At 40.6% G+C, this 12,295-nt stretch overlaps 1 protein-coding gene across 2 annotated transcripts in view; it reads right to left on the minus strand.

Annotated features, from left to right (window-relative positions):
* Nucleotides 1–12,295, minus strand: part of LOC108787442 (janus kinase and microtubule-interacting protein 2) — a 101,145-nt gene that overhangs the window by 42,052 nt on the left and 46,798 nt on the right. For both annotated transcript variants that reach the window (XM_018556999.1, XM_018557000.1), the window contains exons 3-6: nt 10,242–10,488; nt 5,342–5,839; nt 3,041–3,250; nt 1,933–2,031 (exon numbers count right to left, since the gene is read on the minus strand). In XM_018556999.1, coding sequence (XP_018412501.1) covers nt 1,933–2,031; nt 3,041–3,250; nt 5,342–5,839; nt 10,242–10,370 — 936 coding nt within the window. In that variant the 5' untranslated portion in view covers nt 10,371–10,488. The remainder of the gene's footprint in view (nt 1–1,932; nt 2,032–3,040; nt 3,251–5,341; nt 5,840–10,241; nt 10,489–12,295) is intronic.

Consider the following 12,295-nt stretch of genomic DNA (forward strand, 5'->3'; position numbering starts at 1 on the left):
TACAAAGTATCTCTGAGGAAAATACTGTATTCTCCTCAGAAATACTAAGTATCAAAGCCACTCTAAATAAAAATAAAAAAATCCCTTAGTGCCCCCTAGTTTAAAAAGAATTTTAAAGGAAAAAAAATAGTTTTTAATATGTAAAAAAGTTTTAAAAAGTCAAAAAAATAAAAAAAAAAATGTTTATTCAAAAAATTATAAGAAAATATAGTGCCGAGGAAGCTATTAATGATAGACAAAAACATACCACATTCTAACATTGTTCCACAATGAAGTTGTATTTAACTCACTCTACTTGATGGCCTATAACTCCCAAAATAAATTGAAATCCAAGACATATAATATATACGCTATAAATCAGTAAATAAAATAATTTGTTATGAATTATTTTCTGTTAGCTACACTAATTATGTACACATTATTATTGACAAAGCTGTAAAAAATGTGTTTTTTGTATTTTTTGTATTTTTTACTAAAAAATAAATAAATTTATATATGCATATGTCACATCAGATTAAAGCCTAATTTTGTCCTTTAAAAAACGGTATATAATATGTGTAGGTGCAATGCATGAGCAAGATGGTAATTATGGCTAAACAAACACAGCAAAAATTGCAAAATTGCTCCGGTCCCCAGAAGCTAAACAATTTTCTGAAGCTGTGTCACTAACGGGCTAACGTCTCTTCTGTTAATATCCTGTGTCTCAGGGTACAATTGGGTGTCACTGGGGCAGTAAAGGAAAATCTCCCTTACAACGCTGGACATTACACCCCAAGCCCATTAATAGTTGCAGACAGAGTAGTTAAGGGTTAAACACTCTATCAGGTTTTTATTGCTGTGTCCCTACTGGGCAGCATTTCTTTGCCCAATAGGGACTTTCACTCCTGGTAGTGTCCGTGTGTCAGGGTACAAAAGGGTAAAACTGTGACAGGAAGTAAGAGAATCTCCCTTAGAGCTGGGCATTAACATTTTAATTCAGTATTAGCTGTGAACAAAGTAGGGAAGGGTTAGAATCTCTATCAGGTTTTCATTTGTAGTTTGTGTCCCCATTCAAAAATATGTTCCCTCACTCCTTGTTGGGGCAGGAAGTGATGTGATATCTTTTGCAATGGAGACAAATAGAAAAGGGTTAGAACCTCTGTAAGGGTTATTATTACTGCCTGTGCCTTTCAGTTTCAGTAACAACTGCTCTTCTAATTGCTTGTGTTGCTTTCACTGGGAAGAGGAATGAAGTGAAATCTTCCCAACAGGAAACCGACAGCAATACAATCTTGCCAGTATTAACTATTCCCAAGTCTATCCAAAGCTAAAAATGTTTTGGCTATTGTTAAGCTCCAGGAAAATACTGTTACCAGGAAAGAGCTGGTTTTACAACTCCTTCCGGGTTTTCTGGATTATAGTTGGGATCCTGGAGCCGGGAGATTTCTAAGAGAACTGGGAGGGAAGAAATCTCCATTCGTGGGTGCAGGCTTTAGTGGTGACCAGCACCAAATGATGGTACACCTGTGCACAGCCCTTATGAGGAGGATGCTGGGTCAGGTTCAAGGCTCCACCTGGGAGACAGGAAAGCTCCACCCAGGAGTCAGAGTGGAGTCCAGTCTGCAGGTGAGCACACGACTGAGGCTGTCTGGAGGAACAGACAGTGGTCTGAGGTCTGAGGCCGGAGCTGCAAATGTAAAGCCAGGAGGCTGGATGGGCATGTGCTGCCAAGAAATGCTAAAGAACCCCTGCAAGGGTGATTGCTTTGTTTTGTTAACTTTCGTTTAATAAAGGTGGGCAGGGAAGCCCTTAAATGAAGATTTAAGCGATTGGATGCGTCCTTAATGTATTATCATTTGGAGCGAACCCCCACAATATATATACTTATATACTGTAGGTACATGTCTATCAATACAAATAATAAATTAGTTCAATTGAAATTAGAACTATTACCAATTCATTTCTCTCATCCACAAGCAGCGCATTTCTATCCTCCAGTTTGCGGATTGTGGCATTTAATTCTGCCATCCTTCTCTGATTTCTTCGTAAGTCCTGGAAAGCAAAGCATTTTAGGTTTATCAGTTTACAAAAATAACAAAATTGGTAAGTTATGGCAATTTACTTATCTGGTGTTTGTCTATTACATATGGGTGAAACTGTTTTCTAATGGAAGACCAGGCGGGTGAGCCCATTGACGGGGCAGGTTTGAGTTTAGTTTAGTTTGAATATAGGGCATCATTACACTAACACAAAGGTATTATATGTATTCATTATAAAATTATAGCTGTGCTGTTTTTGGCTAACCCACGGTGCTCTGACAAGGATAGATAGATAGATAGATAGATAGATAGATAGATAGATAGATAGATACTCCATTTCAAAAAAGCAATTATGCAAATGTTTAATAATATGCACCATCCATATATTAATAAACGCTCTGTGAAATAAAATTATTACATTTATTGTAAATTTAAATTTAGGATTAAATAAAAATTCACCTTTTAAATATGTTCATTTATATTTTGAAACCACAGTAATCAAAGGGCCCACATGGTGTTTTTACTAAGACTACATGCAATAAAAAATATATCAGGATGGATGGATGGACATCTAATGTTCATATAAAGAAATGTATACAGTATTGTTACATTTCAATTTTAAACTACATTAAAGGGTCTTCCCCTTTCTGCACTTCCATGCTTATTTACTATTTTGAGAAACTGCAGTACCACCTGAATTCTGCAGGGGACATCTCTGACTGAATTCCTGCTCTTAAACTGGAAATACTCATAAATTACAAAGGGCCCCTTTACAACTATGTGATGCGTTAGCATACAGTCATGCACCTTGTGTCCACTGGTGCGCTGCAGTGCCATTCATTTTGAATGCACCTCCACAACACGCCGTTCATAACATAATGAGCAGTGATGAAACGTACTGGGGAAGATAGGTCTCACTGAAATGAACAGGGGAATTCCATGTAGACTAAACATTCCTTTACACCTTGCTGTTATTCATTTACCATTGTATTTTACCCTGTCAAAAAAATAATGTATCTTACCGGACTTCCACAGTGCTCGGATCCATCTCCTGCCCTTCCTGGGATTTCGCGCTTGGGACTTCCTACGTTACACTCAGCTTCTTTCACTAGAAATAACTGATCATCCAAGGCTTCCTTCAGTAACTGAAGTTTTTGCAGGGAGCTGGTTTGTGTCTCCAGCTCTTTTTCTAGAGAGAAAACTATCCTATCTTTTGCTTTAATTTCATCCATCTGAGAGAGAAACCAAGAGAAATAATTTACCATCATTATTTACTAGTAAATGGAATGAAAAAAATAGGTGCAGTAGAAATACAGGTATTTTATAACTACAATCTCATGTGAACTTTACATTTTTCCTTAAGTTTGAGACACATACTATTGGTGTTTCAAAAAATGAAGTCTAATGTTATTAGCGCACACCTGGTGAGGGAGGTGTGACAAGGCTGGTGTGGGGCTCTTAAAAGTATTAGACCGAGGTGTCTAATTTGTGTGGTGAAGAACATAGACAAAAAGAGAGGAGCGCCACAACCTAGAGTAAGGGTGTGTGCGGTGGTGTAAAAGGATGCACTTGAGATTGATAGGTGGTGTTTAAGCAGTGTAGGGCACTCACGATTGATGGCATTGGGCTCTGTGTTGTTGGACTCCTGGTTCGGACGCGTGGTCTGGATGTTACAGTGGGGGGATTCACAATGGGAGAAAAATTGTATCGCACACAACCATTGTTCTGCCCATTGTGAATCCCCCCACCGTAATATCCAGACTTCACGACCGAACCAGGAGTGCAACATCACAGAGTCCCATCCCATCAATCGTGAGTGCCCAACACAACTTAAACACCACCTATCCATCTCAGGTGCATCCTTTTACAGCACTGCGCACACCATTACACTAGGTTGTGGCGCTCCTTCTCTCTTTTTATTTTTGTTATTCACTATTGGTGCTTCACATACTTGCTACTGGCAATATAAGGTAGACTTCCTACTATGGAAGCAGATCCAGGAGAGCAATAACCTCATCCATCTGCTTTTATCAGCACCTTGACAATTTTAAATAGAGAAGAACTGGACACTGAATGTCTCCTAGAGAATAATATTAAAGGGATACATATATATACAAGGAAGCAAAAAGGGCTGTGAGTTTGTGGATGAATTCTTGTTGAGATAGTTAGGCCCGGAACAAAATAGGAAAACATTGGGCATAGGGACTACATGACTGGGTTTAAAGTGATGAGAGACATAAAGGGTTAAACAAGAGAAGATGTTGTTTGGGGTGGTACTTACAGGATTGCTGGGGTGGAGACAAGCAGGAGGAGCTTCAAGGGTGGATCGGAGGGTGTGATCTAGCATCAAGCAGCCAGTGAGAGTTGGGGCTCAGGTGAACTTCCCACCCACCCATCCTTACTTGTTCTTTTGATTGGGGATGGAGCAGGTTTGCTGTGTTGTTCTAAGGGCATTGGTGTATATTGTCGTAGCAGCAGGTGGGTTTTTAAGGTCCTTGAAGGTGGATATTTCTGTAAAATGTCAAGTGGGTAGGGCCCTTCTTAGGTACGGCCCCATTCCCCCTCTATTTTACTAGTTTGAATGTTCAGTACAATAGTGGTGAGTGGTGGTATCTGCAAATAATGATGCAATTGTCTCCGAGCCAGTGTTCCTGTGGCTGGAGGCCTATCTATGGGTACACAGATATGGTGCCTTGGTTAAAGTGTCTAATCATTAGAGACTCTGATGACGAGGGTGTGGGCCTGGAAATGTGTCAGACTAGGGTCGTGTTTGCTGATGAACTGGCGTTCTGTATGTTTTTTTACTCTACTTTTATGTGCATTATGAATAAAGTTCACAAGGGAGGGCACTCTTTCTGTCTCTGTTTTAGATACGTGATCAGTAAAGTTTACCCTAACTGATGAGGTGCTGCCACCCTGGAGGAAGATTTCTCGTTTGTGGTCCATAGCAAGGACCCCTGGCGCTGGTGGATGAGTGGTATTTTTAAGTATATACTACATGCAAATATAAAAACTGCACTTTGAAACATGAATATTGTCTGGAGGCATTTGCTAAATTATTGTCAAAAGAATAAGTTAAATACATATATGCTAAGTTATACAGAAATTACTTTAAAACTGAAGGGCATGTGCAAATGAATAACTTGCTTGCACCCAGGTTCTTAAAGGACCAGTTAAAGGACAGTTAGGGCAGCTAACAATGCCTCCACAGCATCTGCTTTTGGGTGGACTAACAATTAATTGAGCTGACTATACATGATAAAAAGCTAAATACTGTAAAAATAAAATGGTGGAATGAAATAGGCAAGAAAGTCCAGTCTCACCAGTCTACGAATGTCCCTTTCGCTTTCCCATTTAATCTTTGCAATTGCCTCCTGGTGGGAATGATGCTCGCTTCTCAAATCCCCAGCCTTGATTTTGTCAGCATGGATTATATTATTGAGAGCTTCATCCACTTGTTTCTTAGCAGATTTCAGCTCCGTGATCTCCTGTAAGAGCTTGAGGCGCTCAGAGTCAAACACTTTTCTGGCCTCCTCCCGTGCCTCTGTGCTCAGAGCTGTCCTTACTTTGTCACTGCTGCCATCACGCAGAGCATTAACAGCAGACTTAAGTCGCAGGATCTCTGTCTCTTTTAATTTGACCATCCGAGACATCTCCTGCTCATGTTGTTTGATTAAGTTCTCCCTTACGGCCTGGAGCTCCTTCATCTTCTCTTCATGCAGCTTGGCTTTCAGTTCAGAAACAGTTGCAGTGTGTTTGTGTTGTTCCTGCTCCTTTATCCGTTTACTCTCTTGATTCTTCTCCCTTTCAAGCCTAGACACCTGAATAACATCCAGGAAAGTCGAATTACAATTTAGACATTGACAAATAAGGGCCCATTCATAGCATCAAGTTAGAAAACTTACATGTTACATAGTTACATAGTATTTGAGGTTGAATAAAGACATAAGTCCATCAAGTCCAATCTATTGTGTGTATGCATTTATGTTTGAGCAGGTGTGTGCGTGTGTATTAGTCCATGTATGATTTTGCTCTTAGGTGTACCTGTACCCCTGTATATTATGGTCTCCGAGGAACTCGTCCAGGAGTTTCTTGAATGATTCCACACTCTTAGCTGAGATCACTTCCTGCGGCAGCGAGTTCCAGACCTTAACCGCTCTGACTGTGAAGAACCCCTTGCGCCCTGTGTGTTGAAATTTTTTTCCCACCAATTTTTGGTTGTGCCCTCTGGTCTATGTTACGGAGCTGACCGTAAACAGTTTGTTAATAATGTTATTTAATATTTAATTTTAACAACCTTGTTTCATAGTTCAGGTCCTCGAACCCCTTAATAAGTTTGGTTGCCCTCCTCTAGACTTTTTCCAGCTCAAGGACATCCTTTCTGAGTATTGGTGACCAAAACTGGACCGCATACTCCAGATGTGGCCAAACCAGTGATCTATAAAGTGGCAAAATTATAGACTTGTCCCTGCAATACATTCCCTTCTTAATGCAAGGCAGGACTCTGCTTGCTTTGTTTACAGCAGCCTGGCACTGCGAGCTGTTCTTCAATCTGCGGTCTATAATGACCCCCAAACCCTTCTGCGTTTCCGACTTCGCTAGTGGCACACCCATAAGTGTATAGTCCATTTGCCTATTTTTAACTCCAAGGTGCATTACCTTAGATTTATCAACATTGAACTTCATCTGCCATACAGTTGCCCACTCCCCGATTTTCTCCAGGTCCTCCTGTAATGTTACAATGTCTGAATCCGTGTCTATTACCCTCCCGAATTTTGTATCATCTGCAAACACTGACACATGGCTATTTACTCCCTCCCCGATATCATTAATAAATAGGTTAAAAAGCATGGGACCCAGCACAGAACCCTGGGGCACGCCACTCATGACTTCAGCCCATTCTGAAAAGGTGCCATCAACTGATACTCTTTGTGCACGTTCTTGTAGCCAGTTTTCTATCCACGTGCACACTAATTCATCTATGCCCATAGACCTTAGCTTGTATAAGAAGCGTTTGTGTGGCACCATATCGAATGCTTTGGAAAAGTCCAGATATACTACGTCCACCGGCCTCCCCCCATCCAGATCTCTACTTATCTCTTCGTAAAAGGTCAGCAGGTTGGTCTGGCAAGAACGATCCTTCCTAAATCAGTTATTATGCCATGATCCCTGACGAATTCCACTAAGTAATCCTTAATAATTCCCTCTAACAGTTTACATACTATGGATGTCAGACTAACTGGTCTATAGTTCCCCGGTTGGCATTTTGACCCTTTTTTGAATATAGGTACCACATTAGCCCTTCGCCAGTCGCTTGGCACTCTACCAGCCATTACGGATTCCTTAAAAATTAGGAAAAATGGTCTCGTTATCTCCTTGTTGAGTTCCTTGAGTACCTTGGGATGTAGATGTGTTTTCTTCAAAGCGCATTATGCGCTTTTAAGCATTGCATTAATATGTAATGCAGCGGTTTTACGTGGATTTTGTGTTAATTTTCTTTCTGCAGGCACATGGAAATATGGACATGCGATTTAAAAAATCCACTAACTAAAACACATATTGCATTTTCAGTAAATTTTAAATTCTTCCTCCTTGCATTGCCACTGACTATAATGTAACATGCGTTTTTAACAAAATGCGCAATAGATGCAGCAGAAACACAACACACTGCCCCTCAACGTAATGCACTGATGTGAGAACTTCATAACTGATATTGGTATAATTAGGTTTCAATTTGTTTTAGCTCCCTGTGATCCTGTATTGTAGCTCACATCAAAGATGATGGTGCAAACGGGCTCTTAACAATAAAAATTAATTTTGGCATAGGAGATAAAGCGTCACAAAGGAACCTACCAATACATTTCATTTAGTGAGTCTCTTCTTGCATTGCAGTTATTATATTTTTTTATTTGTTTGTTTCATTGACCTTTATTTATGTGTCATGAGAGAAATACAGGGGCTGCCAATGCTGGTTTCCTTCTAAAAATGCTTGTCGCCTGGCTGTATTTCGGTGCATACATTGTTTGACCCACATGCTGTGAGTGTCAGAATTCTTTATCTGTACACTTGTTCAAGGTCAGTGTTTAAGAAAGCAGTGAAGCCAATGCATCAGGCAATTAAGATTTTTGCAAAATGAGAGGTCAGCAATGGCAGCCTACACAATTCTCTTACTTTAAAAAAGAATGAATGAATTATATATTTTACTATCTATCATTGGGCTGCCTCTACACAGGCTATCCCCCCTTCAGTCTATCATCCACCTAAGCAACTGCTCAGTGTAGTGTCCTGACTGGGATTTGAACCAGGAACCCTCAATTCTGCAAGGCAGAATTGCTAACTACTAGGCCACTGTGCTAATCCCTCAACTGGCTTCCAATTGCTCACCTCCTGGACCTCTCTAGAGTGTCTCACATCCTCTGGCACTCTCTACCTTAACCTGTCCGTCTATCTCCTACTCTAACTGCCTTTAGACGATCCCTAAAGACTCATCTCTTCAGGGGAGCCTATCCCTCCTCAACCTAACCACTGAACCATCACTTTCTCAAACAAGTCATCCCCACATAGCTACCACTCCTTATAATGTAAAGTGCTGTACAAACTGTTGGTGCTGTATAAATCCTATATAATAATAATAATAATAATAATAATAATAATAAAAAATAACAACAACAAAGCACACTAATTTATTATATCCAGCCAGTAATCAGTAATAGTCTGAAATAAACTCATTGATCATGTTGTCTGACTGTTTTAATGGATTACTGGCATTCTTTGGTCTTTGCAATCCATTATTATAGGTTTACTAACCTAGAACTAGACACAACACCGTTTAAAAAATTTGTCTCATGAAAGTTAGCTGATGGCTTTTGCTGATCTTACACTTGCACAATTTTGTGGCACTTTCCACCACTTTCAACCATCTCTTGATCGTAAAAACAAGCCGCCAGATCAAGCCAACCTGTCACTGCTGGTGGTAGGCTGCCTTGATCCATTAGATCCCATTTGCAATCGAAAGTTGGTTGTAAGAGGTTGACATTGACTGATTTCTTTCCATAACTGTTTGCCATTTGAGACACAAACCTTAGCAAATAGCTGAAGGATGTCACCCTGCACCCAGAAGTAATAATTACAGCAGTTTAAGTATTCATTTATTGAAGAATGCTGTCCCTCATATGCAAGCGCTTTCGGTGCAACGCAGGGTCCCCTTCATCAGGGTAATCTCTGAGCCTGATGAAGGGGACCCTGAATGACCCCGAATGACCCTGAAACTGCTTGCATATGAGGGACAGCATTCTTCAATAAATGAATACTTAAATTATCGCTTCGGTGTGCTGGTGACGTTCTTCAACTATCTGCATGTGGCGGTGCCATCTGCAGTCATTTCGAGCACCCACTGGTATATCCACATGGGAATCCCGGTAAGGTGTGCAGCAAGGATCCTTTTTTTTCTTCTTTTACAAACCTTAGTAAGTCTGCCTTGTCCAGTTATGGCAGCACCAAATTATTGTTGTGACAGGCAGCACCTACTATTTATCTAAAAAGGGAAAGTAGTTATAAGGTACAGCATTGCCTAAAGCCAACTTGAAAGAGGAATTTGGTTGTCATGGTATTGAAGTAAACAGGCCTACACAAAGCCCCACTTATGGCTTTATGTATTTATACAACCCAGTGCATACACATTTTATTACTATATTCGTGAGTAGAAAAACTGAACCGAAACAAGCTTTTATGTGTTTATAATATATTTTAGCAGAAAGGAATTAATATTACATTCAATATAATGCCAGATTTGACCTTCAATCCCAGGACTTAGTGAGTTTTTTTCTTTGACATCTAAAGATCAATCATTGATATTGTGTACTATTGTGTATTACTAAAATATATGAATTTAAAAACACATCTGCTAATATGTTTCTATTGCATCCATTTTGATCACTTGTTAGGCCAGCACTAGGAAAACAATGCAGCCATTTGTAATATTGAGCAGTCAGCCAACTAAGACTGTGCAGTGCTCACCTTTATTAATTCATCTATACCAGAGGGAAAGCTACAGGACCTACATTGCCAGGCTCTGATGCAGTGGTCCTAACAGGGTAATGGGGTATAATACATTATTTGTGGCTTCAAGTATCCAGCAGCTGTTAGAATCCCGAGGACCATCTTAGAGCATCTGACAGTACATCTACCACCTGTAGCCTTGCCTTTTGGTATGTTGTTTCATACCTTGGATTTCTCCTGGTGTAGCTCAATTTGAATATCTGTTAATTTAGTCCTGAGATCTTCATTTGCAGCTTGAAGAGCAAGTATTAGGGCTTCGGGCTTCTCGCCCTTGTTGCGCCCTTTTTTTGCCATTCTTGTTGTAAGTGTCTCTGACTTCACTACTTTGAATAGAAAGCCATCATTGGTGGATGTTGGAACTCCTCTTAGGTTAGGATTCCAGGAAGTACAAAGTTCTGCTCTGGTAGAAGCCCTTTAAGAAAAAGAAGGCATTCAGCAAAAAATTATACAGGCATTGTATAGTGTTCATGGTGATTTCATATATACATTAGTAGAGTTATCTTAAGATTTATTTAAGATTTATTTAACAGTTCAGACAAAAAGGGGTGGTTTAATATTGCTCCTAATAATCAGAAAACACCTTTCAGGAGGTAGAACAGGCAGATTAGTGGAAACTCAAATATGAGCTCAAACGTTGAATTAATTTCACTGTCATAAAAGAAGTCCAATAGTGTTTAAAGCATTTTCAACAGGACTGGATTTATACTTTCTCCTATTCCTCCTAGGCCACCTGTGTTGTGCTGCTCTATAACACAGTTTTCAGGCTAGCTTTAGTATCATTCCAAAAAAGATCAAGGGGTTATTCACTATGGAGCTGAAGGATACAGCGGTAGCTTCGGCTGCTCCTTCGGCTCTCTTCTGCCGCCTCTGTCCTTCGGTTCAGTCAAACCGAGGGGCTGTTGTATGGGCTATTCACAATAGCTCGTACAGCAGGCGAAGGCAGCCGAGCGGCTCAGCTGAGCCGAAGGCATATGTTTCGGCTCGACTGAGCTGAAGTGACAGCCGAAGCGGGGAGAACAGCCTGCCGAATGGCCGGCCACTCTCCCCGCAAATGGCAGCTGGGTGGAGCCAGCGCTGATCTCACGGCTCGCTCCGCCCGGTTGTAATGACAGATCAGCATCCCCAAAATAACCTGGGGACGCTGATCCTGTCATTAAACAATAACAACTGGCCGAGACCTGCTGGAGGACTATGGCACATCCCAGCCAATAGGTAACAGTTTTGCGGAGCTAGCTGTTACCGCTAGCTCTGCCCAATTGTTTCTTTATTTAAATTATCTTTATTTTTTCTTAAGTTTCCTATTTGTTAACATTTTTTTAAATATTTTTTCAACAATTTTTTTCTCCGCATTCATTTCATAGCCGTTTAATAGCCGAGCGCAGCTCAGCGGCATTCGGCTATTCACTTACTGCCGTTAGGCCCCTATGAGAATAGGGGCGAAAGGCAGCTAGCGAGCTGCCGGAGCTTCGGCTCAGCCGATCCAAATGTTGGATCGGCTGAGTCGAAGTCCTTCTGCACTCCGGCTTAGCCGAGCATGCACAGCATGTTCATCTGAGTGAAGTCAGCCGATGTATAGCTGAAATCAGCCGTACTGAGCCAGAGTGAATAGCCGAACGTCTCACTTCACTTCCGCTGGGTTATTCACTCGGCTGCCTTTGGCAGCTTTGTGAATAACATTGCAAATGTTATACCCACACAAAATAGACAGAGGTTGGAGGCAGACATGCTGAAAGAGAGCCTTTGCCCACACTATATCAGTACACCAAGAATCAACGACACAAGGAGCCCAAACTGTATTGGGCGAGCTGAGGCAAGCTGTCTGTTCTGCTGGCAGTTAACTTCTGTGACTCAATACACTGTATACCACTCAACCAACAAAAATGTACAGAGTATGCAGTCTGGAAGCATTTGTTATACACAGGAATTTGTTTTGGATAGTGAACTATGTGATGTGTGGGCGTTTGTGCACTATATTGATGTTTTGATCTGCTATTTAGTCACATATTTGCTTCATCTAATATTGATGTTCCTCCGACATGAAACATTGTTCATAAATGTAACTCTTAGCTGTGACCACTCCTACCACACTATTAGAGTTAAGAGTTTCACTACAAAAGCATTGCTCTTGTGACATATACAAAGATAACTTATCAGAGGTATTTCCGTTTGTTCAAATCTCTAGGATATTACTCCTTAAGCAATTTGCTAGTATACCAATC

The sequence above is a fragment of the Nanorana parkeri genome, unplaced genomic scaffold (assembly GCF_000935625.1).
Source record: "Nanorana parkeri isolate BGI_ZX_2015 unplaced genomic scaffold, ASM93562v1 scaffold261, whole genome shotgun sequence".
Taxonomy (NCBI): Eukaryota; Metazoa; Chordata; class Amphibia; order Anura; family Dicroglossidae; genus Nanorana; species Nanorana parkeri.